At 45.1% G+C, this 18,294-nt stretch overlaps 1 protein-coding gene and 1 pseudogene across 5 annotated transcripts in view; one reads left to right on the top strand and one right to left on the bottom strand.

Annotated features, from left to right (window-relative positions):
- Positions 1-18,294, top strand: part of ASAP2 (ArfGAP with SH3 domain, ankyrin repeat and PH domain 2) — a 203,964-nt gene that overhangs the window by 60,002 nt on the left and 125,668 nt on the right. For all 5 annotated transcript variants that reach the window (XM_005576600.3, XM_005576597.3, XM_065527686.2 and 2 more), the window contains exon 2: positions 13,733-13,805. In XM_005576600.3, coding sequence (XP_005576657.1) covers positions 13,733-13,805 — 73 coding nt within the window. The remainder of the gene's footprint in view (positions 1-13,732; positions 13,806-18,294) is intronic.
- Positions 5,516-6,053, bottom strand: LOC102119496 (eukaryotic translation initiation factor 1 pseudogene; annotated as a pseudogene).

Raw genomic sequence — 18,294 nt, 5'->3', positions numbered from 1 at the left:
ATTAGATGTAAGTTATCTAGAGATGATTTAAAGCACGTGGGAGGATGTGTGTAGGTTACGTGCAAATATGACAACATTCTACATTATGGAATTGAGCATCCTTGGAATTCAAGGGAATCCTGGAATTAATCCCCCATGGAGACCGAGGGACTACAGTTTTGAGTATTTTTGTTTTCTTTATTGTTTAATCTGTCCCCTTGACACATTTTTATGCTCAAAGAACTCCTCAATACCCTGCTTGATGGGAGAAGAGAAAAAAGTAACAAAGTGTAGGATATTGAAGTACTTTTCATTTTCTTTAATTAAAAGTAATTACCAAATAATGTATTCATTGTTAATGATAGTTTAAAAGTGGAGAAGCAAAAAATTCCTCCAACTTTTCCTAAGACAACAATGATTATTTTCTTTCTGTATCTTTATATATCACTTGTCTGTCCTCTTTTATAACAGTTTTTTTTTGTTTTGCTTTTACAGTTTGTGTGTGTGTATGTGTAATGGATTTAATAAACAAGCTTGTGATTTTCATTTATTTATTTATTTTTTTGAAATGGAGTTTCACTCTTGTTGCCCAAGCTGGAGTGCAATGGCACGATCTCAGCTCACTGCAACCTCTGCCTCCCCAGTTCAAGTGATTCTCCTGCCTCAGCCTTCCAAGTAGCTGGGCTTACAGGCACACACCACCACACCCAGCTAATTTTTTGTATTTTTAGTACAGATGGGGTTTCACCATGTTAGCCAGGCTAGTCTCGAACTCCTGACCTCAAGTGATCCGCCTGCCTCGGCCTCCCAGAGTGTTGGGATGGCAGGTGTGAACCACCACGCCTGGCCCATAAGCTTGTAATGTTCTACTTCTGGAGATGGAATTTTTCCAAAAACGATTGCCTTATTTTATTTTGTTGTTATTATTATTTTTGACACAGGATCTCACTCTGTTGCCCAGGCTAGAGTTCAGTGGCACGATCATAGCTCACTGCAGCCTGGACTTCCCAGACTCGAGTGATCCTCCTGCTTCAGCCTCACCAGTAACTGGGACCACAGGCACCTACCGCCACACCCAGCTAATTTTTGTACTTTTTGTAGAGATGGGGTCTCACTGTGTTGCCTAGGCGTGTCTCAAATGCTTAGGCTCAAGTAGTCTGCCTACCTCAGCCTTCCAAAGTGTTAGGGTTACAGGCATGAGCCACCGCGCCAGGCTGCCTCTGCAGAGCCGCTTTACTTGTGTTTTGTCCTCAGTACTGTTCCTATGTGGGTGGTGGGTGGCTGCACATACACAGGCCAGCTTCCCTCCCTGCTGGCCTGCTGGGGGGCCGCAGGTCTGGGTGCACCTTGTTACCGAGGCTAGCCTTCCTCAGCAGAGGTGTGAACTCTGCCACCACCCGGTTCTAGTCAAGATGGAGATGGAATCTGAGAAAGGAATCTAGGAGAAAAATGAAAGAAGTGTTTTCTTTTCTGTTTGCCTGCCCTCAAAGTTGCTACTTTAGGAGCTCAGAGAAACAGTTATTTGTAAGACCAGATTAAGTAGTTTAGTAAGATTGCCCAAAACCACCTCCCAGCGTTCCTGGGAAGTGCCTGATGCTGGGGAGAAAAGCCCCCGGCCTGAGCTGGCAGACCTGCATTCATTTTTGCCTCTGTCTCTAGCTTCTCTCTGATGGTTTAGAAACGGAACTGAGGGATTCCTAAGTCCCTTTTGCTTCCTGTGGTCAACCAACATGCTAGGCTAATAAATGACCCCTGAAGTTCACTTTCATTTGGGCAACATTTTCTAGTTCTTTTGCCAACTCTAATTTCTTTTCTTTAAAAGATGCTTTAACTTTACTTGTATTCTTAATAATGTATCTTATATATACATACACATAGCATTTAAACCTTTTTTTCAATGAGATCTTTTTTAAAAATTCAACTTTTATTTTAGATCTGGGGGTACATGTGTAGGTTCGCTACGTGGGATATATTGCATGATGCTGAGTTCTGGGGCATGATTGATTCCATCATCCAGGTACTGAGCATAGTACCTGAGAGTTTTTCAACCCCTCTCCACATCTGTCCCCGCTCAAGTAGTCCCCAGTTTCTGTTGTTTGCTTCTTTAATGTCCCGAGTACTCAACATTCAGCTCCCACTTGTAAGTGAGAACATACAGTGTTTGTTTTTTGTTCCTGTGTTAATTTGCTTAGGATTATGGCCTGCAGCCATATCCATGTTGCTGCAAAGGACATGATTTCGTTCTTTTTCATGACTGCGTCGTATTCCATGGTGTATATGTACCACATTTTCTTTATCCGGTCCACTGTTGATGGGCACCTGGGTTGATTCCATGTCTTTGCTATTGATACAAATGGCATTTAAAGAATGATTATGAAGGCCACATGCAGTTTCTCACACCTATAATCCCAGCACTTTGGGAGGTCGAGGTGGGCGGATCACTTGAGGCTGGGAGTTTGAGACCAGCCTGGCCAACATGGTGAAACCCTGACTTTACTAAAAATACAAAAATTAGCTGGGTGTAGTAGTGCATGCCTGTAGTCCCAGCTACTCAGGATGCCTGTAGTCCCAGCTACTCAGGAGACTGAGGCATGAGAATCGCTTGAACCCAGGAGGCGGAGGTTGCAGTGAACCAAGAATGCGCCACGGTACTCCAGCCTGAGCAACAGATCAAGACTTTGTCTCAAAAAAAAAAAAAAAAAAAAAAAAGATTATGAAGCCTGGTTTTGGCCAGCACTCCAAACGCGCCGCTCAGGCCTGTCCCGTCGTAACGCCCTCAGAGGCTGCTGCTGCCCTGGCTGCGACCCTCAGCTTGCCTCAGTTTGTAGTTTGCCAACAAGGTACATCCCTAAATGTAAACAATTTAGTTTTGCCTATTTTTGAAGTTTTTATACTGCTTGTATTCTTTTGCTCAACATTTTTGTCACATTCACTTACGTTCTGGGGTGAGTTTGTTCTCTTCCGTTGCTGTGTAGCATTCCGTTGTATGAATGTCCGTCATCAGTTTATTCATTTTACCATTGACGTTTTGGTTTATCCGTTAGGGGCTGTTTTGAGGAGTGTTAGGACAGCCTGTCCATGTCTTCTGTTGCAGATGTGTATTTACTCGGAGTAATTTTAATTTTTTAAGATGATACGAAAACGCTCCCTTCTCATTTGTCCTTAGGCACACACTTGCCTCAGCTGTGACTTAGCTCAGATGTCTGTTTGATCTTAATTCTTGGTGACACCTGCTATTCTTCAGGCCTGGCTTTATTCCCAGAAGGAGGGAGGTTCATTATTGCTCTGGCTTTAAACGGAGCCCACAGGTCACAGTGCAAGTCTATGCTTCCCAAAAGGCTTCTGGAAATATTTGACACTGTCATTAATGCTCTGTGTTACTTTCTGAAGAGTTGAATGTGTGGTGAGACAAAGCTGCCATCTGAATGTCTGTCCAACTCTTCTTGGCAAAGCCACCCTTGGGGCACAGACCTGGGTGTGTTTTGTTTTGTGTTTTGTCTACTGTATTTCAGAAATGTCCCTTCTTCTCAGCCTGGCCTTTCGTCCGTGGAACAAGGGGAGAGAAGATGGGACAGGAGAGTGGAGCGTGCTGGGGCTGCCTGAGTGCTGCAGGCCTCTGCTCTCCCCAGGGCGGCATCTTTGAGTTTCAAGAAGGAAGCCAGCCCCTTCCCACCCTGCTGGTTCGCATTGAGAACTCAGGGTGCTGGGGACAAACCGGTGCTGTGCTGCCTGCAGTGTGGGCTCCCGGGCAGGGTTGGGAGGAGCGGGGTGCAGGGGCTGCTGGTGCTGTGGGAGAGGCATTTTATATGGATCATTGAGGCCAGGGGTCAGCAAACCTTTTCTGTAAGGGGCCAGATACAGTAAATATTTTAGGTTTGGCAGACCTCAAGGCTGCTATGTAGGTACTTACCTAAGACAGGTGATAAATATCTACGAATTTTTTATTAATGAAATTCAAAATATAAAAATAATAATGGAGTACAATTTTTTTGGTAATGCAGGTCTCCTAGGGGGAAGAGAGGAATTATTTTGAGGGGTATAATATTTATCTTAATTAATTGGGGTTCAGTTGGTCTTTCCTGTGACCCTGTTATTGCGTTCATTGGGAATGTTCATCTGGAAACAGCCTTAGCTCACGGTTGGATAAAAGCTGGCCCCCAGGCCCCGTGTGCCCACCCTGAGCCAGGTCATCTCCTCAGATAGTGGGCTTGGCCCGCACCATCCAGCCTGTGGTGACACAGGGTAGAGGCCCCATAGGGTTCTGTGGGGACCAAGAAGAGGTAGAGGAGTCCCCACATGGAGGAGGGTGGCCACGGGGTGATGTTGACGCGGAGCCCACAGAGGAACCATGGCCAGGGCCTCCGTGTGACCCCAGAGGTGCTGGCACCGCCCTCAGGCGGTACAGTGGGGCCGACCAATGAAGGAAGAGAAGCATGGGGTTGGGGACATTCAGAGGCCACTGTGCTGCGTGAGTGGCTGTAGCTCTTGCAGAAGGTAGCAGGGCCTGAGGAACGGAATTTGAAATTTTAGTGAATCTTGACGGAAACATTCCTCTGTGGCTACCCTGTTGGATAGCACAGGTGTGGAAAATGAGTGAACAGCTTTGTGGTGGTCTCTCCTGTGGTGGACTCTTACCCGCACTGCGCGCCATCCTTACTGTCCCCACACCCTGTCCCCGTCCCCTGTCCTGGCTCCGGCTCAGCTGAGCAACAGAGATTGGAAGAGGCCCCTCGGTAACTAGAGAGGAAACCTATAGAAGAGTTTGGGAACTCCAAACAGATGCTTTAAAGTGGTTGAAAACAGTGGTTTTCCTTGGAAATATTTGGGACACATCCCCACCTCTTGTTTTTGTGATAAATTCACTCTGTAAAACTTGTTTGACAAACTGGAGGTCAGCTTCCGCCTGGCCCCTGAGGACTAATGAGGTCTGGCCAGCCGGCAGCTGCAGCGCAGGCCCTGCTCCGGTCTCGCGGTCCGTTCGGTTCTTGCCTTTGTTCGTGGTTTTTACACGTAAGTTCCCGTGAAAGTTGCTTTTTTCCCCACTCCAAGCTAGAGTGGAGTTTTCGTTTGGGGAGCATGGTAGTTGAGTGCCTGGGTCTGGTTAGAATTCTCAGCCTGGTGGGTAGACACCTTTACTTCCTGGAGACTCAAGCTTTGTTATTTTTTGTTACTCTAAGATTTCAGTATTTTTTTTTAAGTTTTAATTATTGTGGGTGCATAGTAGGTGTATATTTTTATGGGGTACATGAGATATTTTGATACAGGCATGCAGTGCATAATAATCACATTAGGGTAAACGGGGCCTCCATCACCTCAAAGCATTTAGCCTTCTTTTGTGTTACATCTCAATTATACTCTTTTATTTTTAAATGTACGATAAATTATTGTTGACTTCTGTCACCCTGTTTCTATCAAATACTAGATCTTATTCATTCTATCCACCTATATTTTTGTACCCATTTGTCATCCCCACTCCCACCCCAACTACCCTTCCCAGCCTCCGGTAACTGTCCTACTCTCAGTCTCCATAAGTTCATTTGTTTTCGTTTTTTTTTATGGCTGTTTTCAGTTTATTGCATGAAGGAGTTACACGAGTCCAAGTTAAAAGCGGACCCCAAATGGTTACATTATACAAGCTGTGAGGTTTTTAGACTGGTGACAAGGAACAGAAAGGAAATTCTACTCATTGCAAGGAAATCCTTACTTAAGCTACAGTGAGCCGCAAGTGTTTAAACCCCATGAACCTTCAGCTGATCGTCCTCAGCCAGTCCAGGCTCTACGAGGAATTGGCATAATATGTGTTCTTGCGCTGGTCACCTTGTAGCTGAATTACTTCTCCATATTCTGGATGCTCAATTACAGTACCATTGCAGGCAAACTTCTTCTTAAACGCCTTCACTGGTTTCTTTTTGTTGTAATCATCAGTGATCCCTTGGACAGTAGTAAGGGTCTTCCTGCCATTTCTCTGTTGAATTCTTATGTGGATGTAATCCTCAGTGCCAGCGGGAAGCAGGTCATCACCCTTACTTGCATCAGCAAAGGAGTTGAAAGTGGAGGTTCTGGATAGTGGACATACGACACGATTCCCTTTCCTCAATGGAAACGGTCTGCGGAAGGTGGCGGGCAGGGGGTACGGAACGTAGGGAAGCAAGGGGGCTCAAGGGGGAGGCTGCTGAGTCCTTGGCAGTGGCTCAGTGACTGGGGCTGTTTTAATTTTTTTTTTTTTTTAGCTCCCACAAATAAGTGAAAACATGGAGTGTTTGTCTTTCTGTACATGGCTTATTTCCCTTAACATAATAACCTCTGTTTCCATCCACGTCATTGCAGATGACAGGATGTCATTCTTTTTTATGGCTGAATAGTACTCCATTGTGTATATGTGCCACATTTTCTTTATTCATTAATCTGTTAATGGACACTTAGATTGTTTCCAAATCGTGGCCATTGTGAATAGTGCTACAATAAACATGGGAGAGCAGGTATCTCCTTAGTATACTGATTTCCTTTCTTTTGGGTATGTACACAGCAGTGGGATTGCTGGGTCATATCATAGCTCTATTTTTAGTTTTTTGAGGAACCTCCATACTGTTCTCCATAGTGATTGTACTAATTTACATTCCCACCAATAGTGTACTGGTGTTCCCTTTTCTCCACATCCCCATAAGCATTTGTTATTGCCTGCCTTTTGCATGTAAACCGTTTTAACTGGGGTGAGATGATATCATTGTAGTTTTGATTTGCATTTCTTGGATGATCAGTGATGTTGAACACCTTTTTGTATGCCTGTTTGCCATTTGTATGTCTTCTTTGGAGATATGTCTATTTAGATCTTTTGCCCATTTTAAAATTGGATCATTAGATTTTTTTCCTGTAGAGTTCTTTGAGCTTCTTACATATTTTGGTTATTCCTTGTCAGATGGATAGTTTGCAAATATTTTCTCCCACTCTGTGGGTTGTCTTATCACTTTGTTGATTGTTTCCTTTGCTGTGTAGAAGCTTTTTAACTTGATACGATCCCATTTATCTATTTTTGCTTTGGTTGCCTGTGCTTGTGGGGCATTACTCAAGGAGTCTTTGCCCAGACCAGTGTCCTGCAGTTTCTCCATTTCTTATAGGAGTTTGATAGTTTGAGGTCATAGATTTAAGTATTTAATCCATTTTGATTTGATTTTTGTATATGGTGAAAGATAGAGGTCTAGTTTTATTCTTCTGAACATGGATATCCAGTTTTCCCAGCACAATTTATTGAAAAAATTGTCCTTTCCCCAGTGTACGTTTTTGGCACATTTGTCAAAAATGAGTTCACTGCAAATGTAAGGATTTATTTCTGGGTTCTCTATTCCATTAGTCTATGTGTCTTGTTTCTATGCCAGTACCATACTGTTTTGGCTACTATAGCTCTATAATATAATTTGAAGTCAGGTAATGTGATTCCTCCAGTTCTGTTTTCTTTGCTTAGGATAGCTTTGGCTATTTTGGGTCTTTTGTGGTTCCATATAAATCTTAGGGTTATTTTTTCTATTTCTGTGAAGAACAGCATTGGTATTTTGATGGAGATTGCATTGAATCTGTAAATCGCTCTGGGTAATATGGACATTTTAACAATATTGATTCTTCCAATTCACAAATATGGAATATCTTTTCATTTTTTTGGTGTCCTCTTCAATTTCTTATATCATCGTTTTATAGTTTTCACTGTAGAGATCCTTTACTTCTTTGGTTAATTCCTAGGTATTTAATTTTATTTGTAGCTATAGTAAATGGGATTGTTTTCTTGATTGCTTTTTCAGATTGTTCGCTGTTGATATATAGAAATGCTACTAATTTTTATATGTTGATTTTGTATCCTGCAACTTTACTGAATTTATTTATCAGTGTAACCACCCAACGGGTTCACCTTGCCCGCTGCTGCCTAGACAGAGCTGATTTATCAAGACAGGGGAATTGCAGTAGAGAAAGAGTAATTCATACAGAGCCAGCTATGCAGGAGACTGGAATTTTATTATTCAAATCAGTCTCCTGGAGAATTTGGGGATCAGAGTTTTTAAGGATAATTTGATGCGTCAGGGCCAGTGAGTTGGGAGTGCTGATTGGTTGGGTCAGAGATGAACTCATAGGGAGTCAAAACTGTCCTTTTGTGCCGAGTGGTTCCTGGGTGGAGGCCACAGGACCAGATGAGCCAGTTTATCGATCTGGGTGGTATCAGCTGATCCATTGAATATAGGGTCTGCAAAATATCTCCAGCGCTGATCTTACGTTTTACAATAGTGATGTTATCCCCATGAGCTCAGAATCTTGCAGCCTCCAGCTGCATGACTCCTAAACCATAATTTTTAAACTTATGGCTAATTTATTAGTCCTGCAAAGGCTGTTCAGTCCCCAGGCAGGAAGAGGGATTTATTTTGGGAAAGGGCTATTGTTGTCTTTGTTTCAAAGCTAAACTATAAACTAAATTCCTCCCAAAGCTAGTTCAGCCTAGGCCCAGGAATGAACAAGGACAGCTTGGAGGTTAGAAATAGGGTGGAGTCAGTGACGTCAGACCTCTTTCACTGTAATTATGTCAGTTATAATTTTTGCAAAGGTAGTTTCATCAGTTCTGATGGTTTTTTGATGGCGTCTTTAGGTTTTTCCAAATGTAAGATCACATCATCTGCAAACAAGGCTAGTTCAACTTCTTCCTTTCCAATTTGGAGGCCCTTTATTTCTTTCTCTTGTCTAATTGCTCTAGCAAGGACTTCTAGTGCTGTTTTTATATATAGTTGGCATAAGACGGTTTCTGGCACTCAATCTTTTTTTTTTTTGAGAGAGAGGCTCATGTTGTCGCCCAAGCTAGAGTACAGTGGTGTGATCTCCCTGAGGTTCAAGCGAGTCACTTGCCTCAGCCTCCTGAATAGCTGGGATTATGGGCGCACACCACCATGCCCAGCTAATTTTTGTATTTTTAGTAGAGACAGAGTTTTACCATGTTATCCAGGCTGGTCTGTGGAACTTCTGACCCCAAGTGATCCGGCCACCTCGGCCTGCCAAAGTGCTGGGATTATAGGCACGAGCCACTGCGTCTGGCCTAACACTCAGTCTTAAACAGTCATTCTAGCTTCTCGTCCTGACCAAGTTTAATTTTAATTGTCTATAAATATGCACCATAAGGAAGGGTGTGTTTCTGAATAGGGAGGTAATTGCTTTTCCTGCTTGCAATTTTAATTAAAAATTACCTCTTCCACCTACCTCACCTGTTTAACAGATTGTAGAAAAGCAAGTTTATGCACTCATCCCTGAGTTCAGGAAGCACTACTTCCTCTTCAGTAACAAAGGTACAAGATTCCATATGGTGACCTATTTTTTCAAGAGTTTTATGCAGTAAATGATCAGGGAGGGGTGTGTCCCATGACATAATATGGGAGGAAATTTGTCAGAGTTCAACTGTGTTATTAAGGTATGTTGCCTGTGATCAACCTTTTACATTGAAGTTTACCACTGCTTCCAGTCCCATGTTTTGTGTTTTCGTTGTTTTTTTTTTTTTCTTAAAGAGACAGGGTCTGTCTGTCACCCAGGCTAGAGGGCAGTGGCGCAATCATGGTTCACTGTAGCCTCCAGCTTCTGGATTTAAGTGATCCTCCTTCCTCAGCCTGGGATTACAGGTGTGTGTTCCCATGCCCGGCTAACTTTTGTTTTTATTTTTTGTAGAGACAGGGTGTCACTATGTTGGCCAGGCCCGTCTCAAGCTCCTGGCCTCAAACATTCTTCCCTCCTTGGCCTCTCAAAGCGCTGGTGTTATAGTAGATGTGAGCTACCGCATCCAGCTTAGTCCTTGTGTTTTTAGCACAGTTGACCCAAACTCCTGTAGACACAAGGTCACTCTGTCATCTGTGGGAGTATCAGAGGCAGGAGGGCTGGAATCTGGTTGAGAGAGGCAGCACAGATCTCCCTGGCTGGCTTTTCCAGAACGGCTACTGCCCAGCTTTAGCCCCGAATGGCTTTTGAACCATGGGTTCCAGCCAGTTCCCTCCTTCTTTGCGTAGCCTCTCCCTGAATGCACTTCCTGCCTGCCCTGATCCATTACCCTCCCTGTGGCCTGAGTAGCCTTCAAACACAGCTCTCCCCTATCCCCTCTGGGTAGCACTGTTGCCTGGCACTTGAGCCCCTGCCTTTTGGGCTCATCGTTCTTTCCTGAGCTGCTTCTTGAGTCCTGTTCTGTGGCAAGCTCTCTGGTAGGCACTGGGGATACAATGAACAAATATCAGTGACTGACCTTAGAGGAAAGCATTAAAAAGACTAAAAAGAGGTGGTACGATTAATTTTGTTGATATTTTCTGTAACCTAAGATGTCTACAATATTGTTTTAACGTGACACTTAGCCACATTTCAAGTGCTCTGTAGACATGTGCTGGTAGCTGCTGTAATGGACGGCGCAGGTCTAGAGGCAGAGCTGGACAAGTTCAAAAAGCAGTACTGTGCATGTAGTAAGTCCTGGGCTCCTGTTTTCATTGTTAATTTGTGTTTTTCTAGGGGTTTATCTTTTGCAAGATTGTGAATTCTAAGAAGGCACAGGCATTGCCTTCTCCTGTTTTCCTCACCATTGTGTCAGTACTACCTTGCAGGTAGAAGGTGATCACGCCATTTTATCCGATGAAATGCTAAGCACAGGGCATTATGGGAAAAGCTAAGATGAGAACCTGCCACCCTGTCGTGGAGGTGGGGAGGCATCAGAGTCCTTCTCAGGAGGAGGAGACCCCTCTGAACCAATGAGTCGGGTCAAGAATGATATTCTCAGGAGAGAGGAGTGTGTGCACGTGCTGGGAAGACAGCAGGTGGAGAGGGAGCCACAGGTAGCTCGTTATGATGGAAGCTTGGGGTACATGTGAAAGTGGGGGAGAATGTCAGGCACTGACGCTGGAGAAGCAGGCAGAGCTCAGATGATCAGGTCTTTAAAGCTTGCTAAAGTTGTTATTCTGAGAACACTAGGAAGCCTTGTGTAGTGCCTGGGCTGGGACCTGCCCCTCAAGCCTTCCTGTGTCGTCTTTTTTTTTTTGAGACAGAGTCTCACTGTGTTGCCCAGGCTGGAGTGCAGTGGCACGATCTTGGCTCACTGCAACCACCATCTCCCAGCTTCAAGCAGTTCTTTTGCCTCAGCCTCCTGAGTAGCTGGGATTATAGGCACCCACCACCACACCCACCTAATTTTTGTATTTTTAGTAGAGACAGGGTTTCACCATGCTGGCTAGGCTGGTCTCGAACTCCTGACCTCAAGCGATCCGCCCGCCTCGACCTCTCAAAGTGTTGGAATTACAGGTGTGAGCCGCTGTGTGTGGCCTCTTTCTTCTTTATTCATGAGGTGTTTTCTCCCTTTACACTTCCTGGCCCATGGAAGATACTTAGAATGGTGGCTGACTTCTAATGCTTCCAGAGAACCTGACAGGCTGGCATTGGTGTCTTCCACTGTCTGTGGGGAGGCTTAGAAAGAGGAGTGGCTTTTATTAATATTATGAGTGTGGATCAGATCCTGCTGTAGCCAATGGCAAAGCCTGGGCAGGCCCAGATTCTGCGAGAGTGCTAGGCTGCACGGTCCCAAATCAAGTGTGCTTTTCAAGAACGGCCCCTCACCTGGGATAGGGAACTTTGAGCTCTGAGGAGCACAGTGAGCTGGCACCTCTGTGTGTGAGAGCTGTGCTCTCTGACCTGTGGTCTAAGCTTCGGGACCTGGTGTTTCTGGCACAGCCCTGAGCACAACCTCAGTCTGCCCACTGGTGCTGGCTGAGCCTGGCCTGGGCCCTGCAAGTCTGTGGCTGGCAGATTGGGGAGGAAAAGTGGTGAGACTGCATGAGAAAGAGAATTTAATTGTGATTTTCCTGAGTTATTTACCGTTTCCAAATCCCCTTTTATATCTTGAAGGAAGGTAGGAATGGATCAGAGATGACCACTTGGGAAAATACGAGTTAACTCAATGTATGAAATCTCAACTCATCTTGTATCAGTGACTCTCTGCTCTTTAGTATGGCAGAAAGGAATGCCTTTTTTATTTAAAAAAACATTTTTAGTTTTAGGTTCACAGCAAAAATGGATGGAAAATACAGAAACTTTCCAAATACCCCTGCCCCTTGACATGCATAGCCTTCTCCATTATTAACATCCTGCACTACAAGTGGTACGCTGGTGACCCTCAGTGAACTGACAAGGACACATCACTGTCACCTGTATCTTTACTTCACATTAGGGCTCACTCTTGTACATTCCAAGGGCTTGGACAAATGTGTAATGACATGATTATAACTTCTCTTTGTATTGCAGCCACTCCGTCAAATGTCTGGTGCCTTGTGATCATTTTTCCATTTAAAATTGTCAGCACTAATCATGTCTGTTTTTAGCATCCAATAAAATTATCATCGTGGCATTAGAACTAGGGCTTACGATTCTGCTATTGAAAACTGGTTCAAAAGGTGATTTCAGGAAGGCTGGAAGTCCAGAATCCATTGCTCTGAGGAGCTGTGCTGTGTTTCGGATGATAGGTCATTGCAGGTTTTTATGATCTAAACTCACTATGGGGTAATAATGAACACTCATTAGCAGTGGTTATTATGTGCCAGTAGCTGTAGGGCAGGGTGCTTCCTTTAGTTTTTATAGGATAGCCTGTGATTGGCATCACTATCCCAGTTCACAAACGTTCTCTCCCTCCAGTCACAAGTCACCCTTTGCTTTTCTATGTTGTTTAAGTGGGTTAAAAGGACTTTTTACCCAGCATGTTGGGAGACTGAGGCAGGTAGATCACCTGAGGTCAGGAGTTTGAGACCAGCCTGTCCTACTTGGTGAACCCCGTCTCTACTAAAAATGCAAAAATTAGCTGGGCGTGGTGGCGTACCCCTGTAATCCCAGCTGCTTGGGAGGCTGAGGCAGGAGAATTGCTTGAACCCAGGAGGCAGAGGCTGCCGTAAGCCGAGATCCCGCCACTGCACTCTGGCCTGGGCGACAGAGCGAGACCCTGTCTCACAAAAAAAAAAAAAAAAGAGAGAGAAAAGAAAAGAGGACTTCTTACCTTTGTATCTGTTGTGAAAGTCAAGGTGTAATTAAATTTCCAGGTGTGATTAGTCGTTTAACAAATACTGTTTGAGTGTCTCCTATGTGCTGGACATTGTGAGTGCCATAGACAACTGCCGTGTAGTAGCTGCTCTATAAATACTTGCTGAATATTATATATGAGTGCCTCTATCTAATTATTCAATCCTGCAAAGTGGGCATTGTTCCTGCTGGTTTCTGGAGAAGAAATCTGAGGCTTGGGAAGCAATAGGACCCGTCTTCTAACATAGCTTACAAGCTAATGATATTTGGATTTTTTAAAATCCAGAGTGGGGTTTTCTACACCTTGTTAGGGCTCTGTAGGGGGAAGGGGCGCAGGCAGGGTGGGAGTCCCTGGCGGGCAGGCACATCCCGGAGCCTTGCTGGTAACCAGGGAGAACTGAGAGTTCGGCTGGGGTAACTCACTTCACTGCAGAGCGCGCCCAGCAGGTGCTGTGGGCAGGAGACAGCTCGCATGCTATAGGAGGAGGAGTTGGTTTTCAGTAATTGCAACAAACTTCTGCTTAGTGCCATTTGGAAACCAGTCTTCCACACCACACTGAGGGCTTGTCTCCCAGAAACAGGTGCAGACGGACCTGGCAGAGGCAAGCAGGGCCTTCAGAGTGGCACTCAACGTGGTGCTTGCTGCTAGTGTGGTCTCAGCACAAACACGGTTGGTTTAATGACGGTATTCTCTACGTTTCAGGCTTTGGACGTGGACCGGATGGTTCTTTACAAAATGAAGAAATCTGTGAAAGCAATCAACAGCTCTGGGCTGGGTGAGTATGCATCCTTCCCTAGGGGTTTCTGTGTGGAAAACATGGCATTTGAAGTCCTGGTACCATAATATTGATGACCATTAACAAATGAGCAGCCAGACTCCTTTTTCAGGGCATGCAGATCACAAGTACGTTTTGTTTTGCCAGTTGTCTGATTCAGGTGTGGGATGTCATCCCTCGTGCTCTCTGTCCCACGTTGCGCTTCCTGTTTTCTGGAGCATGGTCCTGTGTGTACCCACTTTGTCAGCCTGGCTGATGGGGACCTAGATTCATTCCTGCCTCTGTCATTTGGTTTTTGCTGTTAAGTGTGTCACAGTGCCCTTTCCGTTTCTCTCTTATCCAGTCTTGCCTTTTTTAGTGTAGGAAGAAAATGAATAAATAGACAAACATAAAGTAATATTTCATCTAGATTTACACATATATATATTTTAAACTCATGCAACTTTTGGCTTAAAGATGACAGGTAGGTCACCTGTGGCATATCTTCCCTTGTACAAATCCTACGAGTGATAGAAAATATTTTTTAAAAGCCGTTAAGTGACTATATAGTTTCATTCAGCAACAAGAAGGTGGCAGCCTTGGGGGACTAGAAACTGAGGAGTCCCTGAGAGACTGAAACGGGGCTGATGGGTTGCTCAGGGGAGCTTGTCCGCTGCTCAGGTACAGATAGAGTTTGGGTGACAGGGTGGGAGGAGGAGGGACCTGGGGTCTGCTCCCGTGGAAGTACTCAGGTCCCTTCATCTATACTGTGTCCCCTCACCCTCATGGTGTCTTTCTTTAGTGAAAGGGGTGATTGGAGCAGGAGGACAGGAAGTGCCTTAGATGGTCGTGGTGTCAGGAGGGAAGGGAACAACCTGGAAGTACACATTCCACCTGCCCACCCCTCCCCCCCTCCCCCCACAGTTACAATAGGGCGGGCACAAGCTCTAGTTGCCGCTCTTGACTCTCCCCCCATGAGAGCTGTGCCAGCCACAATCGGGAAGAATCTAGCAGGAAATCCCAAGTGCAGGATGATGTTACAGTTGAGCATTGCCAAGTGTATTTAGGAACGAATTTAACAGAAGATGCACGGGAATCCTACATCAACAACTACAAAACGCTGCTGACCAAAAAGAAAGAAGACCTGCATGAGAAATATGTGATGCACGTGGGTTAGAAGAGTCACCACTGTTAGTGTCAGGCCTCCCCAAACTGATCTGAAGATTCACCCCAACCCCAGTCACAATTAGAGCAGGGGAAATTGACAGGCCTTTTCTAAAACTGATACAGAAAGTGGCCATCTGCCTCTAGCTTTTTTGCCTGGGTTAAGTGTGGGGCAGGGAGCAATAATGATAGTTTTGATTTTTTTGAACACTTACTATGTATCTTGTGCTTTCTGTACATTGTGCTAATCTTGTCAACAACTGATTCTCCTTATACAAATGAGGAACCTGCAGATCAGAGAGTTCAGGGTGTTCCCCAAGTGTCTGTGCAGCTGGAGCTCAGACCCTGATGGTCTTACTGCTGTGTCAGGGTTGTGTGCAGTGAGTGGCCCTCTCAGTTTCAAAGCCACCATGCCTTCAGTGTGTCTGTCACACGAGTGACATCTTGAAGACTTCAGTGAGTCGCTAAGAAATGGTACGCCCAGTTTCGTTGACAAGCACCAGATTTCGAAAAGTATCTAGGAAGATTTTTTTTTTTTTGGTACTGCGTTCACTTGGACTTTTTGAGTTTATAACTTGAGGGATATTTGATATTCTGGTCAGACTCAAAAAATGATTTTATAGTCATATGTTGAAAAGGCTGCCCTTATCAGAAATAAAAATGAAATAATCTGCTTCTTGTGTAAACACTGGCTGTGTAGCTGCTGCTAGTCTGGAGGAGGGACTTGTGTGACTCCCAAGGCTGGCCCAGCAGCTAGCGGTGCAGCTTATAAACAGACCTGCATTTGAAGGGAGAAGGCGCTAGTGCCCCAGTGTCAGGAAGCTGGCCTGCAAGAGTTTAACAGCACCTCTGTGTCATTTGCCTTGCTGACCCATATTACTGAGCGTGTACCACAAACCTCATTCCTATTTCTGCCCACCCCCCAGCGTTGTTTCCTAAAATGCAGCCCCACTGGTGTTACTTCTCTGCCTAAAACTCTACAGCGTTTTTTCATCACCCTCTTTGAAGTTGGTGGAAGTCACTTCCAGAGCATGGGAGAGAGAAGGAAGGCCTCTTGTGGGCTTTAGGATTTTAAAGCAATTGGGATAAAGATGGTTCTCTTACTACAGAACCATGCAAAGATTTTAATGTGCTAGTAATGTGGATTGTGAGTGGTTATCGGCCTTAATCCTTTACCAATTCATTTGTCTATGAAACTGTCCTGCCTCCCCTGATGACCCCACTGTGAGCCTCAGGTGAGTAAATGCTGCAGAACACCAGATGAGTTCCAAGCTCCTGTGCATTGTCTGGACTCAGGCCACCTGTCCCGACCCTCCCCAGTTGGACTCCTCTGTGCCCTTCTTTGAAATAACTTGCAGTTTTCCCCAGCGAGCCACGTTTTGTGCCTTCTTCCCTCTGCTCATGCTTTGCTGTTTGCTTAAAATAGCATTTGCCACTTTATGAAAGAACACTGACATCCAAGGAAGTTGAGTTTGTTCAAAGTCACAAAGCTCTACGGTGACAGGGCTGGGATTTTAACGTAGCTCCTTGGGCTCATGTCCTTTCCGAGGCCCTGCACATAATAGCCTGGTGTGTGACCTTGGAGGGGGTCTCCTATTTTTGTCATCCTTTAGCCATCTATTATGTCATGCCAAGTTTGAGTTATTCTAAGGTCATGAGTCTGAGTCCTGAAAAGTCCTAAGTCCTAAAACCAGAGCCTGATCCTGAAATCTTTATTTCAGAACAAGCGTTGTCTACTGCGAAGAAGTCACCTGAGGAAACAAGATACTTTCTCCTGTCATGTTGCTGACATTGTTCACAGTGTCTTTGGAACTCTTTAGAACTGCTTTTAGTAGCACGTTCTTTTGCATATATTTAGCAGAGAAGTCTAAGGATAGATTAAATTTTTTTAGAACTAGATGTCAGAAATAAGTCAGGCATATTCAAGAACGGACTGAGTGCCGGCGACCACAGTTGGCTTAGGTGCCCTGTAACTACACAGACATGGGCTCTGAAGGCAGCTGGTTCCAAAGGAGAAGTCCCTGTAGTGTTTTGATCATGAGAATAAAGACCCAAGGCAATTCCTGTGTAGGAAGAGCACTCATTTTACGTATGATAGAAAGAACAGTAAGAATAAATTAGCACTTATGCTTCATACTGCCATATTCCCTTTCTTGTCTCATGTTTCTTAACTTCTTTGGGACCAGGATTTCCTCCACCTGCTTTCCTAATTTGTCACAGATTGGCCCCGTTTGACCCATCTCTGCCCCAGTGTCCCTCACTGCAGGCCGCTGGCCTGTCACTGCTTCCCGAGTGTGCGCCAGCTGTACTTCTGTGTCTTCGCACAGCTCCACCCGGTCTGCAAACGGGCTCCCCCATCCCAGTCACCTGGAGGGGACCTGCCCTTGCCTCCCCACCCATCTTCATCAAGACCTAGCCATCTTTGGTTTCAGCATAACCCTCTTTGACTGTCTTGTAATAGATTCTTTTTGTGTGTGTGTGTGTGTTTTTGAGACAGCGCTTCTCTCTGTTGCCCAGGCTGGAGTGCAGTGGCGCGACCTCGGCTCACTGCAGCCTCTACCTCCTGGGTTCAAGTGATTCTCCTGCCTCAGCCTCCCGAGTAGCTGGGATTACAGGCATCTGCCACCACACCTGGCTAATTTTTGTAATTTTAATGGAGTTGGGGTTTCACCATGCTGGCTAGGCTGATCTCAAACTTCTGACCTCAAGTGATCTACCAGGCTCAGCCTCCCTGTAATAGTTATTGAGTTATTCTAAGGTCATGAGTCTAAGTCCTGAAAAGTCCTAAGTCCTAAAACCCGAGGTGTCTGTGCAGCTGGAGCTCAGACCCTCATGGTCTTACTGCTGTGTCAGGGTTGTGTGCAGTGAGTGGCCCTCTCTGTTTCAAAGCCACCATGCCTTTAGTGTGTCTGTCACACAAGTGACATCTAGAAGACTTCAGTGAGTCACTAAGAAATGGTATGCTGTTGTAACAAATTACCATAAAATGAGTTGGCTTAAAATGGCACAAAGTTACCTTTCAGTTCTGCCATGGGAAACCCAACATGGGTCTCACTGGGCTAAAGTGAAGGTGTCAACAGGGCTCCTTCCCTGAGGCTCTAAGGGAAATCAGTTTCCTTTTCCTGCTCCTAGAGGCCACCTGCATTCCTTAGCTCACAGCTCCCTTCCATCTTCAAAGCTGGTCATGGCCGGTGATGTCTTTCTCACACTGCATTGCTCTGACACTTAGTTGGCTCGGGCTGCTATAACAAAATACCATAGACTGGTGAGTTAAACAACAGAAATTTATTTTCTCACAGGCCCGGGGGCTGGGAAGTCCACGATCAGGGTGCCAGTGTGGTTGGGT

Source organism: Macaca fascicularis, chromosome 13, assembly GCF_037993035.2.
Source record: "Macaca fascicularis isolate 582-1 chromosome 13, T2T-MFA8v1.1".
In the NCBI taxonomy this organism is placed as follows: Eukaryota; Metazoa; Chordata; class Mammalia; order Primates; family Cercopithecidae; genus Macaca; species Macaca fascicularis.
This window is presented reverse-complemented; position numbering and strand designations above follow the sequence as displayed.